General features: G+C 36.2%; 2 protein-coding genes across 2 annotated transcripts; one reads left to right on the top strand and one right to left on the bottom strand.

The window, feature by feature from the left end:
- Nucleotides 1-519: 519 nt before the first annotated feature.
- On the bottom strand, nucleotides 520-1820 carry LOC136817186 (uncharacterized). The gene is made up of 2 exons (XM_067073523.1): nucleotides 1645-1820; nucleotides 520-1484 (listed from the first exon to the last, which is right to left on the bottom strand). The coding sequence occupies exons 1-2, from the start codon at nucleotides 1766-1768 to the stop codon at nucleotides 658-660; spliced, it is 951 nt and encodes a 316-aa protein (XP_066929624.1). The 5' UTR covers nucleotides 1769-1820; the 3' UTR covers nucleotides 520-657.
- An 847-nt stretch (nucleotides 1821-2667) lies between these two features.
- LOC136817185 (uncharacterized) lies at nucleotides 2668-4474 on the top strand. Its single transcript, XM_067073522.1, has 2 exons — nucleotides 2668-3191; nucleotides 3421-4474. The coding sequence occupies exons 1-2, from the start codon at nucleotides 2698-2700 to the stop codon at nucleotides 4346-4348; spliced, it is 1422 nt and encodes a 473-aa protein (XP_066929623.1). The 5' UTR covers nucleotides 2668-2697; the 3' UTR covers nucleotides 4349-4474.
- The last annotated feature ends 18141 nt before the right edge of the window (nucleotides 4475-22615 follow it).

The following is a 22615-nucleotide window of genomic DNA, read 5'->3' as shown; positions in this document are numbered from 1 at the left end:
AGAAAATATTTAATCTTATTTAAGTTTTTTACCTTCGCGGCTTCGACGCAGCGGCGAAAATCGTCGCGCAGCGCAACCTTTCGCAAGAAAATATTTAATCTTATTTAAGTTTTTACCTTCGCGGCTTCGACGCAGCGGCGAAAATCGTCGCGCAGCGCAACCTTTCGCAAGAAAATATTTAATCTTATTTAAGTTTTTACCTTCGCGGCTTCGACGCAGCAGCGAAAATCGTCGCGCAGCGCAACCTTTCGCAAGAAAATATTTAATCTTATTTAAGTTTTTACCTTCGCGGCTTCGACGCAGCAGCGAAAATCGTCGCGCAGTGCAACCTTTTGTGAAATATTGACATATCTAATTTTTTATTCACAGATTAGAAACAATTTTTTCAAATTTATTGAGACCTTTAATATTTACCACGATTAATGAGTAAAAACATTTATCTTAAATTTTTATATACATCCCTATTCATAAATTTAAAAATATAGTTATAAATATCCCAATATTGTAATTTTTAACTCTTACAACATCTTCATTAATTCTTTATACCAAAAAAATTAAACAATTTATAATTAAAACACACCTGCAACTAAAAGTGAACGAAACACTCGTGAAAATTTTGAATTATACAGCTTTAATTTAACATCTTTTTTAACCATCTCAATAACTTAACTTTTTAGAAAGCCTGGTGTTATAATTGTCATCCAGTAATTTCAATAAACATAACCTCTTTGCATATGTCATATTCCTTGTGATGTTTTTGTAACAATTCAGTACATGAAATGTTTGCTCACAGACTTCCGTATTCATCTTACGCACATCCTTAAATTTAGGAAGATCGGGATGGTATTTACAGTCGTCACTACTGAGCACGCATTTCGACTGCGTGTGTTTCTCAGCATGAAAAACGTCCACAATAAACATTAATTCTTCAATTTCCTTGGCAAAAACATTCCCTTCCCTTGCTAATCTACAGACGTACGGGTGTAGATCACAGGATCTATCATAAACTATACCTTTCAAGTTTCCATTAAGATTTCCTTGAAATATATCAATTAACCCTGTAAACACCATTGATAGACTTTCAGCAGTATACATTTCAAAATGGGACAATCGAATGCCGCATGATCTAAAAACATACAACATACCAGCAGTCCGTGTCTCGTACTTGTTGCAATTCTCTTCTTTCTTGCAACCTTCTCCACTTGTAATAACATTCTCCAATAGCTTTACTCTTTGTCTAGTCATAGGATAAAGGTCTAATCTTTCATTTTTGATTTCATTTTTCATCTCTCCTGACTCGTTAGAGTGGATGTGGCATAATTTGGATCCTTTTAAAGATTGATTTCCTCTAACCGGATTATTTATACAACGAACAACTTTGTTAACTTCTCCTATCTCATGAGGCAACTTAGTTATCGGTTTAGCGCAACAATATCGATACAATTTTTCGTTTCCGTCGATTACAACCATCTTATTCTTGCAACCTATAATTTAGAAAAGTCATTATTTTGATTAATTTTGAAAAACCCCACTGGGAAACAATTTAACCGGGATGCTGAGACAGGGGTGTAATAGTCATTTTTTCAATTTAAGCCTACACATATAATGATAAAATGAATCAAGTTCAAAATGTATCCGAATTACCTGTCTCGTTACATTCGTGTGAAAACCATTTTTGATCGATTACTTTTTTCAAGGTTGGATACACATCTTCACATATCTTTTCAATATCGAAATGTTTATTGTGGTCCTTTCTGTGCCATAACATTGTGGGGCAAATGCTTATTAGTCGTTTTATGAGCCAATGATTTTCGATGACTTCGGCAATCAGCTTTCTTTGTAGAGTCATCAATTCCAAATTCAACATTGTACATTTCGGAAATCTTATCAAAACTTGTAGCACCAATACAAATCTGTAGAGAAATCCTCTCTAGATATCGTGTCGTAAAAGCTATGGATGACGTGATCATAAAGTAGTCATCTCCATCTGTTAGATACGTTCGATATCCATCTTTATTTTCTGTCCAGTGTCTGTAAAACTTCGTCTTACACGTCTTACACAAACCATGGTAATTCAATCCATCAATAATGCCATTTTCAGTGTAAATCCTTACTTGGGATGCTCTAGGGTTAATCCTGATCTTCTTCGAGCAACAAGTAGTGGTAATTGGGATAAATGCTGGCTGCTCCATGTATTCGCTGTTCCCTGTTTTATACCTAACCATACAGGTGCTGCAGTGTAGGATATGACTTTCGATTGGACGAAAATAAACTTCACCATTTGGTAGGTCAAGGTCTACTAATACCTGTAGATTACTGTCACTTAATGTGGTTACATACGATTGCAAAGTCTTCGTTATGTATTCGATTCGGTGTGGAGTGCGTAATGAAACATTACTAAGTAAATTCTGTAACACTTTCAATACATCAATCCGAATAATCATCTTCGCGCCTCTTAACTTTTCTCCGTATCTGCTTCCAGAAGGTTTGTACTCAAACAAATTTTTTCTTTTGTACATAATTTGTTTCATAAAAAACTGACGTTACAATAAATTTTTCAAGAAGACAATGCAATGGCTTTTTTTAGTTGTGACGTCGGATTTTGATTTTGGGAGAACATTGCATTGCCATCTTTAAAAATTAGAAACTTAACGGTCATAAATTCATTTCACCTCAATCAACACTCGAGGAACAATCATGTCGAAACCTTTGAAAGAAATCTCAGACGATGTTTACCGGCGCGCACTGGAAAAATGTTGGGCGGTAAAGTTGGACACACAGAAAACCTTCCCTACACTAATCGATGAATGGATAACAGTGGAGATGAAAAAACTTGGAGTTCCGTATTCTTACCTTGCATACCCACTTCTAACGAGTATATCATACTGTCTCGGTGTGAGCAGAGTAAAACTGGCTGAATCGTACCAAGAACCCGTCATCCTTTACTCGTTGGTATCAGGCAGAAGTGGTACAAATAAATCAAGCTGTGTATCACTTTTCCGAAATATCATCAACAAGATTGAAACAAATGAGCGAGATGATAAACAGCACATCTTTGACAGTGGCACTATCGAGGGTCTCATGACCACACTTCATGAGAACAACGGCTCCGTTTTATGCGCTGTAGACGAGTTTTCCACATTCTTAGATGCAATGGATAAAAACTCAAATGGAAATGTCGAACGCTCAAGGTAACTTTTTACTTAGTTTTGTAATTTTAAGATCCCATATACCTCACCGTCAAATATAGGTAATACGCACTCCAATGGAGAACCTAAAATCTTAATTGTGTTCGCACGGGTTTTCGCATAATCTCAGTTAGTATTAGACCTGACATCCGTATGTTCAATTTTAACGTTTATCTTTTGAAAATAGCTCTTCATGTAATGGTATATGAACATAAGATACTTTTATCTTTAGATATCTATCTCTTTGGTCCGGTTCATCATGGTCAAAAAAGACAAAGCACGGCGGAAAGGTGGAAATTGAAGACCCACGATTCAGTTTTTATGGGTTTAACCAAAACTACTTTCTTATTAACATGATCGTTAACAGCAATCATTTTGATGGATTCCTGCCAAGATTTTTGGTCGCTACTTCTGAAGAGGAGTATGTTCCAATAACGGAAAAAATTGCAGCTTCGAAAACAAAAGTTCCACTCTGTATCCAGAATTTGTTTGACAAAATTTTCAAACACTTTTACTATAAAGGTCATGTTTTTGAGCTAGACACTGAAGCATTTACTTTGTTTGCATCATATGATCAAAAAGTTTTGGACTTCAGAAAGGCAGATGTGTTCGAAGACATGAAATCAATGATTATGTCCAAAAGTATCGGTAATGTGCTGAGAGTAGCTGCTCTCCAGTGCGCACTACGCGTTGTTACCTCAAACCTCGATGCCGATGACTTATCAAATCTGGATTTCACAATTGGGATGGTCGACATGGAACGAGCCATCACGTTGGTAACGTATTCGGTTAACTGTTTAATTGCATTGATAGACAGCACGAAAAATACTTCACGAAATGGAAGGAAACGACATAGCGAAATGCCTTTACCTGAAGTAATGGATGAGGAGTTTCTATTGGTCCACAAGGCGAAAATCAAAAAGATCTTCACGCAAAATTCAAAGATCGTACCGGTTTCATCCATCACAAGAAATCACATGTGTCCTCAAATAGGTGGGAAAAATGGTTCAGAAGAAGCTAAACGTTTTCTAAAGGGGTTAGAGTTGAATGGTCTTGGTAAGCTGTCAGTGGAGAATGATAAATCAGTATTTATTGTAACCGATAAAGAAAACATTGAAAATCAGATAGTCTCAGATTTGATGACTAAACTCGATCTTTGAGTCTTATACATTATCACACTTAATATTTATGGTTTGAATAATTAAATTTTTACGTGTTTGGATGATTTTTAAATTTGGCAGTTAATGATGTTTTAAACATTATCTTGTATTCTGCCTTAATTTCAAATTTTGGGTTTTAAGGTTAAGGTTAGGTTGACCAGATGGAAAATTTCAGTTTTTTCTCCACACATTTATTTTCCATTTCAACATCATAATTTATTCAATTATCAAAATCAAATATATATTTATTTATTCTTCAGATGTTGAATTCTAATTATTATTTGTATATTTTCCAATAACTTATTAATCACATCCTTACTTTTTTCAACGAATTACTCTATCCACCATTTAAAAAAACTCATATAAACCGTTTTTTTGGGTCACATCTATATATCATTTGATTTTAAGTTTTGATTTGACTTTAAAATTACAAGAACAAGTAGGTTTTATTGACTTAACCTTTACCTAACACATGTATTATTGACACCACCAGGCCATTTCAGACTTTATAGTATAATAGCTCCTATCACACGCGAAAGGCTTAAGCAGTGCAAACACTGACCTTTATATACCCTGGACCAAGCTTCTCAATCCTGGCCAAGCAAAGTCTTTGATCGGAGTTTTTTGAAAATTGATACCCTAATGGCGGCACTACTCGATAGCGGTGTAAATGCATCGAGAGCGCTAGGTCTACTTTTCCTCGAATTTATTTTATGATGTAGCGGCGTTAGATGTTAATTTTTAACATTGCAATGGCTTTTCCTCGGGTACCAATTCCAAAAAAACTCCAATCAAAGATGGCAGATATTTTTTTTTTCGGTCAAAAAATCAAAGATGGCAGATATTGCTTGGTCCAGGGTTATATAAAGGTCAGTGAGTGCAACATTCTTTACCGCTACGCCGAAGTCGCGAAGGCCATTTCAGACTTATAATAGCTCTTATCACACGCGAAAGGCTTGCGCAGCGCAACGTTCTTCGCCGCTACGCCGAAGCCGGGAAGGCCATTTCAGACTTATAAAACCTCCCATCACACGCGAAAGGCTTGCGCAGCACAGCATCCTTCGCCGCTACGCCGAAGTCGCGAAGGCCATTTCAGACTTATAAAAGCTCCCATCACACGCGAAAGGCTTGCGCAGCGCAACGTTCTTCGCCGCTACGCCGAAGTTGCGAAGGCCATTTCAGACTTATAAAAGCTCCCATCACACGCGAAAGGCTTGCGCAGCGCAACGTTCTTCGCCGCTACGCCGAAGTCGCGAAGGCCATTTCAGACTTATAATAGCTCCTATTACACGCGAAAGGCTTGCGCAGCGCAACGTTCTTCGCCGCTACGCCGAAGTCGCGAAGGCCATTTCAGACTTATAAAAGCTCCTATCACACGCGAAAGGCTTGCGCAGCGCAACGTTCTTCGCCGCTACGCCGAAGTCGCGAAGGCCATTTCAGACTTATAAAAAAGCTCCCATCACACGCGAAAGGCTTGCGCAGCGCAACGGTTTTCGCCGCTACGCCGAAGTCGCGAAGGCCATTTCAGACTTATAAAAGCTCCCATCACACGCGAAAGGCTTGCGCAGCGCAACGGTTTTCGCCGCTACGCCGAAGTCGCGAAGGCCATTTCAGACTTATAAAAGCTCCTATCACACGCGAAAGGCTTGCGCACGTCAAATACGTGCGCTAACTGCGTATACCACGCGCAGCGCCGAAGTAAGTGTGCAAATCGTCGCCCCACTCGGAATCTTCCTGAAGCAACACAACAATATCTTCGTGACCATACCACTCATTACTACATCCCTTTTCGTGCCGTATGGAAAGGGAACTCGTTGAGCACACCGTGCAGGGTGGTGTTTGATGCATCTCAACCCACGTCATTAGGATACAGCTTAAATGATCTCCTCGCCAAAGGACGAAATAATCTCAACAAATTGCAAGAAGTAGTAGTTATTCGCTGGTTCACACCTCAAGTTGCAATACACACCGACATCAGTAAGATGTACAATACCATCAAACTCGACGAATCAAATTGGTGTTTCCAAAGATACATCTGGGAACCTAACCTTGACCCAACAAAGCTTCCAGAAGAGAAGATAATCAAAACCCTGATTATGGAGTTCGTTCGTCAGGGAATCAAGCTGAACATGCACTTCGCAAGATCGCCGACCTGTCAAAGGAGGATTATCCAAAAGTTAATGATGTTGTTCATAATGACGTGTACGTAGACGATTGCCTGTCTGGGGAGACGGGACGCACTCCAGCTCATTCACTTGCTGACAATATCGAAGTCGTTCTCAGCAAAGGAAACTTTCGACTCAAAGGTGTTTCATTTTCTGGAGAAGAACCAAACGAAAGCTTTACTGACGATTGAGAGACGATCCATATAGCAGGTATGAAGTGGTTAACAAAGGAGGACACAATGTCACTCAACCTTGGAGAATTAAATTTCACCAAGAAAACTCGTGGAAAGAAACCCACCAATACAGAAAAAAATCATACCATCAAGACTAACCAGACGTCATTGCTGCTCAAAAGTTGGCGAAATCTTCCACTTGACGGGCAAAATCACACCAATCGTCGCCTCAATGAAGATCGACACATCCAAGATCTCACATTCAGAAAGTTGGATTGGGACTACAAAATTCCAGACGAGCTACGACCACTATGGGAGTCTAATTTCGAGATGATCAAAGAACTTGGAAACTTACGTTACAATCTTTCTATCATTCCCATCGATGCAACCAGCATATTCAAACACTTGACTATGGAGATGCAAGCAAACGAATGATCTGTGTTTGTATCTACGTTCGTTTCAAACGTCGAAAAGGAACATACTCCTGCCTACTGGTTGTGGGAAGATCAAAAGTAGTTCCAAAAGAAATGACATTACCTAGAGCTGAACTCTTCACTTCATTGACCAGCACATACACAGGAGAAATCGTCCGTCGCTCGTTCAAGAATCTCAACATTCAACAGAAATTTAAATTCACCGACAGTCAAATCTCTCTCTTCTGGATAACCAATCCAGAAAAATCACTTACTTAATGGGTAAGAAATCGTGTGATCGAAATCCTGAGGTTAACAAAGATCGAAGAATGGTTCGTTGTTGAAAGTCATGACATGGTTGCTGACCAGTCATACAGATTCAGCTGTGATCAAGAAAGAAATGGACGTCTTCTACGTGGGAAGAACGTCTCAAGCATCATCACAAATCAAGGATCATTATGCTTCCTCGTCATACCTAATCGATCCAAACCGATTCTGGTTCACCACGGTCGTTCGAATCCTGGCGTATGTTCATCGATTTTTAAAAATCATTCGTGCCAGAAGGGACCTCCGAAAATCCTTGGAAGCTACTAATCAAGATGTCAGTGTCCATCTACTTATGCAATCCGCTAAAATCATAAGTTTCAACGTTATTCCAATCCTCACTGAAGACGAGATAATCAATTCAGAATCGTACTTCTACAGAATTGCCACAAAAGAAGTCTATCAGTTGGCAAAGCCAAAAAAGTACGAAGAGTTCTCCAAATCGACCGATGATATTTTAATTTATACTGGACGAATCCTACCATCTGATCAAATCAGCATAGTTGGGAAGTTCACTTCAACCATGAAAGACCTCGCCCAAGATACATTTTGTATGCCAGTTGTTACCAAGGATAAAATTGGAATACACATTGGAATCATCCTTCATGTCGTCATTCTGGTGTCGAGACTACACTCAGGCACACTTGAAAAAGGTATACATCATTGAGGGTCGTTCATTGGTGAAACACATCAGGAAGAATTGTCAACGGTGCAGATATCTACGAAGAAGGAAATCCAAGTTGTAATGGGACCAATGTCAACAGCAAACCTCACAATCTCCTCTCAACACAGACTTATCTGGACCTTATTTGTCTTTCTCACCTCAAAACAAAAGAAAGACATCAGCAGTTTCAATCAAGGTCATGGATAACTGCTCCACCGATGCATTCCTAAAGTCATTCATTCGTTTTGCATCCAATAATGGTTATCCAAAAAAGTTGTTCTGTGACAGAGTTAGCCAAATCGTCAGTGGTTGTGAGAATATGAAATTGGACTTCCAAGATCTTCAATCCAAGATTCATCGTCAAGCCAAGGTTGAGTTTTCGATTTGTCCTGTCGGAGGACACAACGGACATGGAAAAGTAGAAAGGAAAATCAAAGAAATCAACCGATCAATCGAAAAGAATGTACATTAAGAAAAATTATCATTGCTTCAGTGGGAGAAACTCTCTGCAGTCATTGCCCACACCATCAATGATCTACCCATTGGAGTCAACAACAAAGTCGAAAATGACATTCTCGTTCTCATCACTCCCAATCGTCTGCTACTTGGAAGAAATAATGATCGTAGTCCTGTCGGAGATATGATGGTAATTACAAAACCTGCAAGAATGATTCAAGGAAACCAACAAATCTACGATGCATGGTTCGAATCGTGGCTCTTTAATCATGTACCGAACCTCATGGACCAGCAGAAGTGGTTTACCATTGACCATAAAATTCAAATAGGATATATCGTGCTATTTAAAAAGTGGGATTCGTCTATCTCAAATACGTACCAATACGGTACAATCGCGAGCATCCAACCCGGAAAAGATGGTATAATTCGGAAAGTCTCAGTTTGTTACTGCAATGCCCGTGAGAATACAAGTCGTGAAACGTTTCGTTCCATTCGAGATCTCGTTTTGATCAAGTCTATCGACGAAAGTGATGTCTTCGAGGTATTGTCTGGAATGATGTGATTCTTTATGTTTGTCGTTTATTGGTATTGTTCTTGAAATTTTATATCCCTCCTGGGGGGAGTGTAATCTTACGAACTGTTCTTATAACGGACAATATAAAATTCCCATCTGCTTCTTAATTTGACGCTCCTTCGTATATTAATTTTCTTTGTTTGTATATATAGCATATTCCCAAATGACATTTTCTCTACGTTTTCTTTATACTAAGATAATTAATTTTAATTATTAGACAAATTCAGTAGAAATTTATCGTTTTCGTTATGGCAAAGCACCTTCGTATCCAGTTTCTTGTTGTAGTGATTATTCACCTTTAGTAGTATTCACTACCTTTCTGGTCAGCATCAAACACAAATATTTATGAATTTTTCGTTTTTCTTTCTTCATTCAGTTTGAATATATCTATTCTCGCATTCGATCCTCTTGCGTCAAAAGATTATTTCGGACACACCCCAGGTGCGATGCACTAGGCCCACAACAGCAGACCTTGAAAATTTCTGAAGGGGCCAAAAATCTACCAAATTCCGAAAATTTTACTTAACAGGATAGACATTTGGTCATTCATCACTTTCAAGCATGGTTTTTAGAAAAATAACAGATTTATAATTTTAGGATCCAATTTCTTCTTTCAGGGTCGAATCTTTGACTGACAAGGTAGACAATTTTGTCGGTCGCCAAGGTAAGTTACCCCCTTCTGTTCACTTCATTATATTCTTGTCGTAATTAAGATGCGTCTAAGGCATTACTGCCCCAAATGCAGGGATACCCAAGTTCGAAATTCCCGCTCTTTCAAATGATCCGTCCAGTTCATAGATGTCCGAGCCGGCTGGTTGTGGACTTCGTGAAAACAATCGAAAAACTTCCTAGATTGCTGGGTTATCTATATCAGCTGGAGCACTTAATGCAGAGTTAAAACCTTCGTTTTCCTGCTTACAAGTTTTCTTCTTTCCGGTAGAATAGAACAAATAGGAAAAGAGATATAATCTCCTTCAACCAATAAGCAAGGAAGAAAAAACAAAAATACCCTGGGCCTAGTTTAAGCTGAAATGCGTGGTCAAAAATTACAGGCTAAAGGTTTTTGTCATTACGTAAGACCATGGAGGTATAAAGAAAGACAGGAGAAGTATGCTATTGTAACCAAGCTCGCCCTACGATTAAAAAAGTTACGATGTATGCATGCTCATAATCTCATATATCGTGCATTTTTAATGAGCTCTTTTATCCATAGGTTAAATCTTATTGGCTCATTTAAGCTTTAGAAATTAGATGAGACGAGATTCGTTGTTTCTGACATCAGTGTAAGAAAATATTTGGACTAAAAAAAGGCCTGTAAACTTGGCAATCCTTCATCAAATGATAAGATTTTTCGATCAATGTTTTCTTTCAGGTGAACTCTATTGCTTGATACTTTCCTCCAAAATTCTCCAGCGACTTATGTCTACAAATTGAGTCTGAAATCGTGTGTGCTTATAAAGAACTTTTCATTTCTGGCTTGAGAAAATATCTTTTCAAAACAAAATTGAACGGATAGCGAAATGGAACATAAATTTGTTTCGTGGACGAAGTTTTATCTAATTTTCGTATATTAAAAGGCTAGAATCTTCAATACTGATTATTAGAATGTTCAGAGCAAACTTGAGTTCTACTAAAAAGTCTTATTTCATCGGGCGAGCTTAGAATTTCTTTTGATACATTTTATAAAAGAAATCAAAAGACTTTAACGACCAATTACCGACACATTCAACTCCTGTTTTCTTTATACCTCTATGGTAAGACAGGCACTTTTCTTCTCTGGAAAGAGGAGAAATTTTGGTTAAATTAACAACACAATATCACTAATTACTGTTTTCAATTTCGGCTGAATCACTTTGATTATTGGTAAAAAATTATGGGCGCGTTCACACTGGAAAGTTTACCTAATTAAATCTATCAAAGTTAAACAAAGAGATTTATGATGGATGAATACACTGGTTTATTACAGCTCTTTATAGGTTCACGAGATCTATTATAACACGGTAATTGATTTTGCTTAAGGCTTCTCATTGGTTGATTTTTTATTGAGAGTTTCGATTTCACCTGTGATTGGTTGATATTGGTATCCATACATCACTTGAAATCCGCAAACATATTTGTTCTCATGGTTTTACTCATTAACTGCATTCATCTTACACATCAACAACACCGTTTGCACTATTTCTATTTTTTTCCTCAGTTCATTCGTTTTTGAAATCGTAAAACGTTTTGCTCACTGCACAGCATTCTTTGTTTATGCTTCCTTAATAAAATCTTTTGTTTTAAGGGAAGCCTCTACCCTACCCTTAAGACAATAGAGCTTACGACTGTTAATTAAGGAAGATCGATTAAAAATTACAATACTACGCGTTCGACTCTTTGTTAAATGCACGTTCTGTATTGTAGTCAACAAAAGATTCTCCTAACTACATTTTTATTAAGGAAGGTATGTAGTGTGAACACGACCTATGTTTAGTTAGGCTAGTTTTGCAATGGCAGGTTATAATGTTGAATCCTTTATAAGACTGGCTTGGTACGTTTTTTAGATGTCTTAAGGATGTCAGGAAAGGCGAAGACTAAATAGCTAATGATCTTTAATAAAAGCTAATGAAAAGAAAATTGATTTGTGTACGGTATAAAATTTAGGGTTATGTAAGGCAGCATATCCGGCTATTATAGTTTCAACGAAAATTTTGGACAAGAAATCGCTTGATACCTTGTAAAAAAGCTATAGTGTGGAGGGTCTGAGCACCCATTTCTATTCACCAGTTTTTCCAAATTTGCACTTCTCCTTTGAGAGCTTACTGAATGACTGGGAGTTTTACTTTGGATCCCCTATACCTTATCATATAATGCCGATTCTATTTCTGAGTTCAAGGAAAAAAACAAGGAGAAAATCTTAACTGATCTTCTTAAAGATTATTTTGAAGGATTTTGTAACTTTATATGTGGTCCAGTGGGTCGAAACATACCTGCAAAATCGACAGGCGGTTTTTAGTTGAAGCGTCTTACATCGATTTTATATTTTTGGTTTAATTTTTATGACTATTTTCTGTGGTGTACTGTTATTAATGAGATGAAATCGGTTCATTAATTAGAATTGCTTTTTGATAGCTCGTCTGTTGAATTTCAGTTTTTACACAAACCATACTCTCTATGGTACACGAATCATAGATTTCTTGTTTGAATATTATCTTGTACACCCGCTTCTCATACAAACCAACCATCATCAATATCAATATCAGTAATTGATTGATCAAATGTTAAATTGGTGTTTATTAAATCACATTACTTTCAAATTTAATGTTACAAACTAGAATTGACTGGTTAAAGATACACGCTTTTTTTTCATAAGAATGGTGTAAATCCATTTCATCATGGATATTCTTAACTTTTTTGGGAGAATTATCCTAAAATATTCTTACAGCATTCTTTAGGTTATTAATTTAGACTAGATTTAACATTAAGTAAGAAAAGTGAGCCCACCTTTTGACCGTAGTCGCGCGGGCATTTTTAGTCCGCTTTATCACACTAAAACCATCTCAATCCTTTTTTGAAGCATTTTTCTATTGTCTATTGGTGCGAAAAAAGGACTGGGACGGTTTCAGTGGGATAAAGTAAACAAAAAAAGTCCCGCACGACTACGGTCGAAAAGGAGTATAATTTCTAAACGCGACAATTTATCCCACGCAACGACAAATTCTTTACATTCATTCAAAATTCAGTATTGGTCTCTGTGTTTCAAAATTGAATTGAAAGAACGCTATTTATTATAATTGAAAATTGTTTTTTTATTGGTCAATTTTTGTGGTTCTAGAAACTCATTTTATGGAAATTAACTTTTTTTTGCATAACTTGAGGTAATAGTGGACTTTTTACAAGGTTCTCTAAAAAACAATTACAGTCTAGTCTTCATATCTTGAACGCCAGTAATCAGTTGATAGGAAGATATAGATTTATAGAAATGCAAAATACTGTTGTGGAAGATATTTGGGACTTGAAAACCTTTCAAACATTTCATTTATGTAGGTTCAAGGATTCGACCCCCGGTGTGGACTGGTTGACGACCGACTGGGAAGTGCCACTGGAGTTAGAAAAGTAATGGCCTGTCAAAAATAAATTTTTGGTAAATTTGGGACCCTTTCAGAACAAAAAATCGTTTTCCCATTTTGACCCTGAAAAGTGGCAAAAATGACCTAAAGTAGACGAAAAATTCAAATATTTTTTATTTCCGGCCTGAAAATTGTCATAAAAAATCGACCCTGTCAGGTCCACATCTTGAAAATTAGTAAATTTGGGACCCTGTCAGATATCTCTAGAGTCTGAAAAAGGGACCCTGATCAGTGGCACGTCTCTTTACCTAATCCCCCCGGGAATCCACTTGAATTCAAATAAAGAAGTGAGCAGTGAATTTGACATGAAAATAAGTTGAGGCTTGTGCACGGATTTTATAATATGTTTAGGAATTGAAATGCGGTACGAGTTTTGACCATGTTACATCTACTTTTAAAACGAAAACGTTCATCTAACGTTATATCTAACGGATGTTCTGAACGTTAGATAAACGTCAAAAAAATGTTGTGTGCCAGCTGGGTTGTTTTTCGAATCAAAACAGTAATTTTACTTTCTAAGGAAGAACTAGAGTTATATGTAGAATTTCGTTCGTTAAGTTTATTAGGGCCGTAGCTTATCATGGTAATTGCAACCATCGCATCTCATAGTTCCGGATACCTATTACAGTACGTGTGCCGCCTTAAACACTGGCAGGATGTCAACAGTTTAAAAGGACAAGCCCCATCCATGGGCACGCTCCGTGTTGTCAACATGATAGAATATTAAGTAATTTGTAAACAGGATATCGCATTAGAGGATATCAAAATCATGAAATTAATAATAATGATATTAGTAATGGTTGTATTTTGCCTCTGCAAATGATATAAAAGTAGGTTTTAATTTGAATGCCATCATCAATGCGCACACGAGGCAAGCTTATTTTTTCTCTAGAGCTTATTTTTTAAATCGATATTCTAGATATGTAATCTTTATTTTACCGGTAGCCCTAGGCTGCTTGCATCCTCCAACGAATTCGTGCTTCTTTTATTCGTGCTTTTATGCTACCTGCGGTTTTGTAGAGGTCTGCGATTCAGACTACGGTATCTCTTGCTAAGTTGAAGGGTATTTAAATAAATAGTCTCCGGGGGATGCTTGGGCAAAAGAGGTACGGGGAAGTGTCGCTGGTTAGGGTACCTTTTTCACTTTTATGAGTCCCAGGTAGGGTAGCTAAAACATAAGAATAGAAAATCAGTCCCTCATTTTGAGGTTTAATTGTGCCTACCTACTGAGGGTAGCGTATGATTTTGTAGGCTCAGTAAAATATATCCCAAGTTAGAGCCGTTGACAGTACTTGGAAAATCTTATGTCACCTCCTGGCTAGAATAATATGAGATTTGTTGGAGAACAGCTTGTGATCATTTGTGAATTCTTTCTTTAGTTTTACAATGTATAGCAATGTGCCCTCCCGGTTATTACCATAATGGCTTTATGGCAACTCCTGAACTTGGGCACAGGATGTACGTTTTCTTTAGTTTTAGTGTCTTTTTAACCTAGCTGAGGTTAATAGCCTTTTATCGTCAACTTGAAAACATAAAGAAGGTTATTATATACTTTAAAAACTATTTAGTTGTTTGAATTGTTTTCTGTGGTGTTGGCTTTTACTGTTGATTTTACAATTTTTGATTTTGAGAAACTTTAACCCTTTTTTTGAGAGACCTATCATTAGGGAAGTCAATTGGCTATATTTTTTTTTGCAGTTCATTATTTCTTTGTTTTTGTGAGAGGTCACTTCTAGAAAAAATTACTTTAGGGCTAATAATACACTCCTTTTGAAAGCAAATTCAACACTATGTGTTCGCTCTGTTGCGGTGGCACTTTTAACGGCAGTTATGGCTAGTTAAGTAATATCTGTTATTTTGAATTTCTAATTTTGGTAAAGACAACCTCTTTTTCGTAGGTCATCCTTGCTGACTAACGGAATTTAGTTTTCTTTCTATTGACAACCCTTTGTCAAAAATGCACCTTGCTACAATCAGGGACAAAATACTTGGCACAAAAGGGAAATTCACCGGGGTGTTTTGAAACCACAATCGATTTGTAAGTGCTCTAAATTAGGTTCGAAGGGTAGAATTTTAATTCTGAGTTTTATCGCTAGACTTAAGACTTAGGACCTTAGGATCTGAGGATCCAAAAGTTTAAAAATGGTCCAGTAGGGCTTGAAATATAGCCTAGAAACCAACAAATCCCTCTCAGATCGAAATAATCGATGAAATCAGGTTTAGGGACTTCAATTTTCGAAAAATGGTAAATTAGCCAAAAGTGCAAATATATTATGGCGCGGATTGTAGTATTCTGGCCAACTTTTATTGGTGGAGAAACGTCTCTTCAGATTATGTCTCTTTTTCATGCCGCAAAGCATTACTACAAAGCATTTCTCAAACAATTATCATCCCAGCTGGCACACAACGTTGTTTCAACGTTAATCTAACGTTAAATGGACTTTATGGACGTTAGATAAACGTTGAAACAACATTGTGTGCCAGCTGGGATAAAAATTTCACGTCGAATGTGTCTAATGTGTTTTCTCGGAAAAAGAAAACTTGAATTCCGTCATTTATGAGGTTTCTTACTTAAATCAAAACCAAAGACCATTCTTATATCGCGATTTTATTTTTTCCTTATCTATACTGTTTTTCAAACTTATAAACGTGAAGAAACCACTTCACCGTATGTCGGAAAAATGTAGTAAGTTCTTGATAAGTTCTATCGATTTACTAAAAATCGATTCACTCGAAAAGTGCAGGAAATTCAAAGGGAAAATTTTTTTTGTCAATTCTACACCCTATTAGGAACATAATATCAAAAATTTGCCCTGATCTAAGGGGTGCCCTACGAAAACCTGTTTTAAGGCGTTTTCTGAATCTCGGACGCTGGTCGGAAAAGTTGACTACCCGAAGGCTTCAAAAATTTTCAATGTCCTTATAAAAGAAATGTTTATGAACAGTAAAAAAGACGTTTATCAAAGTACGTGATGATACCCTGAAATTGTTTATTCAAAGAATTTTTATTATCTACAACTTGTCCTTTAATTTCATGAGCTGGAGACATAGTAGCTCGTTCTGTTGAAAAATTGTAAACATTACTGTTGACAAAAGATAGGATGTTGAAGAATCTGAAAAATTTGAAAATGAGTTTCAGTTAGTTTTTTTCGAACAGGAAAAAATTATTCTTTGTTATATATCACATAAGATTTTATTGACGTATGTTTACCGAAAATTGAGGACAAATATGTTGTTTTTAGGCTGAGCTGTGCATCTTTTTTTATTTTCGTGCAAAAGTTATCATGACATCATAAGGAATAAACTCTGACGCTGGTAGCCATTTCATTTGTTTATCGAAAACACCTTTGTAAAAAAGGCCCTGGAAAATGATTAGTCTGATCTAAGTTTTACTTATAATTTATAATAGCCTTTTGCCACTTAGTCCTTCTTAGTCTTATTTTGCTTATTTTGTACCAATTTGGTTCAAGGATAATTGTTACCCGGCTTGCATCTACTCCCGGACAATTAGCCAGCGGAAACTTACTACAGAAGCAGCTGGCAGAGAGATTTTTTAGAAATATGTGTTCTTGTCTTCTAGGAGACCAAATGTTATGACCTTTCCAATTTTTTATGCAAATGATGTGTTCTGGTTTCTAGGAAACCTTTATCGCACTATTTGTCTTCCCTAAACTTGTCACTACATCATGGTTTGATGTGTTCTCAAATATAGGAAAAACAGTTGGCAAGATAGATTTGTTTTTTTCCACGAAAGATGTGTTCTGGAAATTTCTAGGGTTACTAGGCAACAAGATTATATCAATTTTCTCTTGATTATACCCCTGTCTCTTTAAAAGATGTGTTCTGAAGCTATAGCACGTTAGATAAATTTGATTATACCCCTGTCTCGTCAGAACACATCCTTTTTTTTAGCTAATTAATTTTCGAATTTCTGATTCAGAACAGATCAAAATTTCTAGCTGAAGTATGCTCTCAGAACACATGGGAAAAAAAGGTCGCCTCGCCGGCTGCTTTCGTTACTACTGGACGCGAGGGGCGTGAATGACTGGACGATGCCCAGCTTGAACCTTTATAATCTCATAAGCATCTTTATAAACTTTATGATCACGTTTTTCGATTCAACTTCGATTTTTAGATTTTACCATTGCCCTTTGGTATTTTGGCAAAAGAAATTCATGAGATTAAATGATGGGGACATCAATCCATTGTAGGTGTTTTTTATTTATTCTCCTCTTTTTGAGTTTTAATTCGAAAAATGTTCTTAAAATGTTCTTGTTTTCGCCATTTTTGGAAGTATTTTTGTTCAATTCCCTAAGAAATTGGGTTTATTAGAGTCAAATGTGCTTACCTTGTTCTTAATATTTTGGCAATTGAAGCCTATGTATGTTCTTATATATTTTGCTCTTATAATTCATTGCATGTGTTAAAGATCCAAACGTGTCCTCTTTGCGTTGTCCATGTCAACATGAAAAATCTTCTGTAAATATGTTTATCTTACAGAAGAGCTTTGTTTGTTTTGCATTAAAATCTTTGTATTGCGAAAGCCCAATTACTTGAATTTTACATCTGTTTGCTTATTAATTGTTGAAAAACAGGGCTTTAAGGTGTGAAAAAGAATACTTTGAAGGAAGAACTCAAGATTTGGAATTCGGATTGGTTTATTGGATTATCCTTAAACGCAAAGTAATTCATCTGGATGTCTTAGATGCTTGAAAGTAATTAGTTATAGCTGAAGTATATAGACATGATCTTTTTCATAGAGGTCAATAGACCTGCGAAATATATTGCTATAAAATAAAATGAATCTATAACCTTTTTCACCAGCCAAGAGAATTTCATGCCTTAAGAACGAGATTAAACTAATGTTTTTTTCGTGGTACATTACCAAAGTCCTGGCAGAAAATGATAATTGTTTGTTTTAATCTACAATCCTGGTCAAAATCTTGAAAGTTTAGCTTATTTCCTCGCTTTTCGAAATTTGGAGTTCGGGTGAGCAAGTCGGTTTTGGGCCATCTCTTAAATTTAATCGAATATTTCAATTTGGCACGAGTTCATAGACTTCCAGACTATATTCTGAGCCTTATTGGACCATTTTTGAACTTTTGGGATTAGCTATAGCTATCATTTGAGTGTAATGAATGGAAACAAAAGGAGAACCAACGTTTTTCATATTTTATACAAATTATATAAATTATTTGATGAAAATAAAACCTAAGTGTTTCTTTGGGCTAATAGCTTAATGTCAAAAAAAATAACCAGAAGCATTTTTGCTTTTTATTAAAAACTATATATTCGACCTTTATACTCACAAGAGGTCATCATCAGAGTAAAAATCTAATACAGAATGGCTGCGTTTAGACCAGCCTGGCATTTGTAATTGCTTTGAATTCTATTTCGTTGGCATTTGAAATGCCATTTTGAGCAAAGGAACCCCCTTTTCTGGCATTTCAAATCAAACAAAGGAACCAAAACAAAGAGAAAGAATGACATTTTTGATTTCTTTAAAGTATCTGCATGTTTTTTATTCAGTTCTTTCTATAGATTGTAAAATTTGCAAGATTTGCCATAGCCTAGCCCTACGGCAAAAAGTTTCAGTCTTAACGACTGCAGTTTTTGAGAAATTCCATGATTTTCATTATTTGATCTGTCAAAGTTAAACTTGAGGGAATCACCTTTTCAGTAATGACTCTATAAAGACGATTCCTTAAATGCCATTACAGAAAATACAATGGAAAGCTATTAAAATCGAATCCCTCATGAGCATGCCAAATTACAAATACCAGTTGGTCTAATCGCAGCCAATGAGGATTCTTAAATCAAAATTTACAGAAATAAGCTAACGAGCTAATTAAAATGTTATAAAAAGTTTCATTTAAAAACAATGGGTGGTTTTTCACTGAGACTGTCTGGCGAAAATCGATTAGCTGAAACAAAGAAAATTGATAGGAAAGCATTACTGACTCCCAAAACAGTTGTCAAAGCGTTTACAACCCTTTGAATTTGAAGAAAATTTTATTAAAAATCATCAACTCGCATATCAAGGGATTTAAAATTACAGCCTTCTAATGAACATTTTCTGTGACAAGATTCCTCGTCTTTTGTATCAAATCAATACATTTGAAAGTTTGCTCTTCACCTCTATCGGGAAAGAAAACACTTTTCCCATATGACCAATTTTTTACAAAAGAATCCCAATGCACATTCTGCTACTTTTATGGAAACCAATTTATTTAAGCTGTCTTTTTCGCTTAATTGGTCATTAAGCAAAGAGAGGTTTACCCCTCTCTTGGAGAACAAAAGGTTTAATGACCAATTTTCGACGTTAAATCTGGAATGCTGATATGAAGCGATCAAAATCTGATGTTAAGCACGAATCTTCATTGTATATTTTTTACAACCCTTAGAAATTTATGAAAAGGACCGTTGATGAGAACCACTTATCTATCTAGCGTAGTGAAAAAGCACTCAATGTGTAAAAATCTAAAATGATACCCATGGGACGCTAAATTGAGAAAACAATGAGACTAAATCGATAGCACAATAAAAGAGAGTAATTATCAAATGAACTATATGTCAATGTCGTAAAAAGTTGTAAATTTTTTAATTGAATTCGCGCGCGGACGATGCACTACTGGAAAATATTTTTATCGTTCAGGTAAGGCTTAACCACCGTTATTGTCTTTTTCTGAATAATTTTTTGCAGAACATTCATCTTTCACGAAGCTAAGAGGCCCCCTCGTGCCGGCAGGCAACAATAGTGAGGTTAAGTAAATGGTAAAATTACGACGACGAACGAAAATTTAACAGGCTAGTGAGTTTCAACCAATCAAATTTCGTATTTTCACTAGCCTATTACATTTTTCGTCCGTCGTCGTGATTATCCTGGTATGCTTAACCTCTCAGTAATGACAGCGTAGACAAGTGGGCGAAAAATTTGTGTAAAGGCCTGTTTCCATCGATCGCGCGAGCGTGCACGCTAGGCCAAAATTCTTAAAATAGATTTGGCCGCACACTCCGCGCGATCAATGTTTGATTTCCATCAAAAACATACTCAATCTGTATGTTTACATTTTTTTGTTTACTCAGCAGTTTTTCTCTTTCTTGATTGGTTGAAAAATTATCAATTGAGATGTGCGCCCCTGTATGCTCCTGTACGCTCAAGAAAGTTGAAAATTTTCAGCGTAGAAAAGAGCACAAAAGCGTACAAGAGCGTACACTTTTCGTGTACAAGAAAATTTAATTCGTGACGTCAATAGGCTATTTTAGGAAATTTTGCCCTAGCGTGCACGCTCGCGCGATCGATGGAAACAGGCCTTAAGAGAGCAGGTTTTTATGACACGGTAATTATCTTTTTACATTATGAATAGATAATTACTGTGTCATGAAAACCTGCGCTCCAATACGCTACTAATATCTAACATAAAAAACTTTTTGTGAAGGAAAGTAAAGGAGAAATTCCAAAAACCATCTACCAAGAATAAACTAAAAAGTCATAAAAAAAATTATTGGAGTGACAAAAGGGATTCAAAAGTATACACGCAGTTGAAATTCTGCATTTTAGAGTTGAAAATGTTGATAAAATATGTTACAAACTTGTGAAAAAAATTGAAAATAATTTTTTTGTGCATTAGGAGTAATGTTCAAGCTCTATCAATCTTTTACCTAAATAATTCAAAGAAATAAAATTATGACGGAATATTGTCGGATTTTTCATACCAATTTTGAAATACAGGCGGCAACGAAGCTCGCTTCAAAGAGACAATAAAAGGTAGATGTCCAGTCGTTTATATGTTCATGTTTCTATACAGTACTTGACTTTTACTTCATCCTCCCAACGTCAAAATCGCATAATAACACAGAGTTAGCAATTAACTACTTAATTAGTATGGGATGAGTTTGATTTGATAAGGAATTCAATTTGTTGATGAGGAATGTTTTTTAAATGTATGCTATCATTTGAATTATGGAAGTAGGGTGAGCTTTCGATTGGTATTACTAAATTGGCAGGCAATGTGTTCGATTGAATAGTTGGAAAATTAAAATTTTATGCGATGGTATTAGTCTGGGAGCTGTGGGAGGTCAACTATGACAGTCGTAGAGGCACGTGCAAACATATATCATCATGTAGCACTATGTCTTCTCTAAGTTTCCGAATTTACTTGTTTGCTGTCCGAAATTTTCTTGTAGGTGTCTATTTTACGGACCAGAATGCAAAAAAAGTGATATTTTTTGACGTCAATTGTGTTTACTAAATTATATTTAACTTCTAAACAGTTTATGGAATTCAAACGAAATTTTCCCAATCTGTTACTGATAAATAGGGCTAACTTTCAATAGCAAAAATATTGCTGTGTCCCTACCAGTTTTCATTTCCTGGTGATTGTGCAAAAGGTTCACCTTTTTTTTCCACTCCTACCGGCAAACGTTTTCAAAAAGACATGTTTTAAACTAAATTTTTTGACGTATTTTTCCATTGAATTGATCCTTAGCATATAAGTAAACGTTGAAAGTTTTGTTTCAAAAACTTAAATGAAACTCAAGATATTCAATTTTAAAGACAACCATGTATAATCTAGCTTATACTAGACGTCACCTGCGTTTTTTTTACGCCATTAACGTCTATTCCACTTTGCGACTTTTTCGAATGTTTTGAGCCCGGGTTTCCGGGCTCTAAACATTCGATTTTTTGACGTCACTTTTAATTTTCGAAGCTCATGCAGTAGCAAAACAATCGAAATTGCGTCAAAACACTGGAAAGGCTTCTATTTTTCGAAAATCGTCAAAGTGGAACTCGCTAAGAAACGTGATGAAAAATCCCGGTTTTTAGTGAGGTGCTCGCTATGTATAATCAAAAACATAACAAAATGATAAAACTGACGTCGAAAAACGAAAATTAAAAAATACAGACCTAGACGTCCAACTTGTTCAAAAATAGTTCAACAAACCATATTCAGCTTTCGTTTTTTATATTCTAGTATTTGGAGGATACCAAAACGCCGTACAATGTAATGCATTACTAAACAATTATCCCCCAAATATGCTTTTTCACATTAATAAGACAACTTTAGGGAAATTGGGCTATGGATTGAAAGTCTAGTGGTAAGAAATTTTCTAGGAGTAGAAAATCTGCATGAGGTGCAAAAAAGACGTTCAACGTTCAACGCCGTCAAGAGGAGGCTTTGTAGAGCTTTGTTAGATTTTCGAAAACGGTTTACAGAACGTTTTAGCGTATTGATATAGATTAGAGAGACAATTTTAAAGTGAAAGTTTAAAAGGCCCTCTTGCCATAACCTTGAATAAAAAAACTAAATTTACGCATGCCACAGTTGGCTTGCTGGTTCAAAAGAATGTACATTCTTCATAAAGATCAGAGTTCAAACCAGAACAAA

This window comes from Clytia hemisphaerica, unplaced genomic scaffold, assembly GCF_902728285.1.
Source record: "Clytia hemisphaerica strain Z4C2 unplaced genomic scaffold, Clytia hemisphaerica genome assembly, whole genome shotgun sequence".
NCBI lineage: Eukaryota > Metazoa > Cnidaria > Hydrozoa > Leptothecata > Clytiidae > Clytia > Clytia hemisphaerica.
This window is presented reverse-complemented; position numbering and strand designations above follow the sequence as displayed.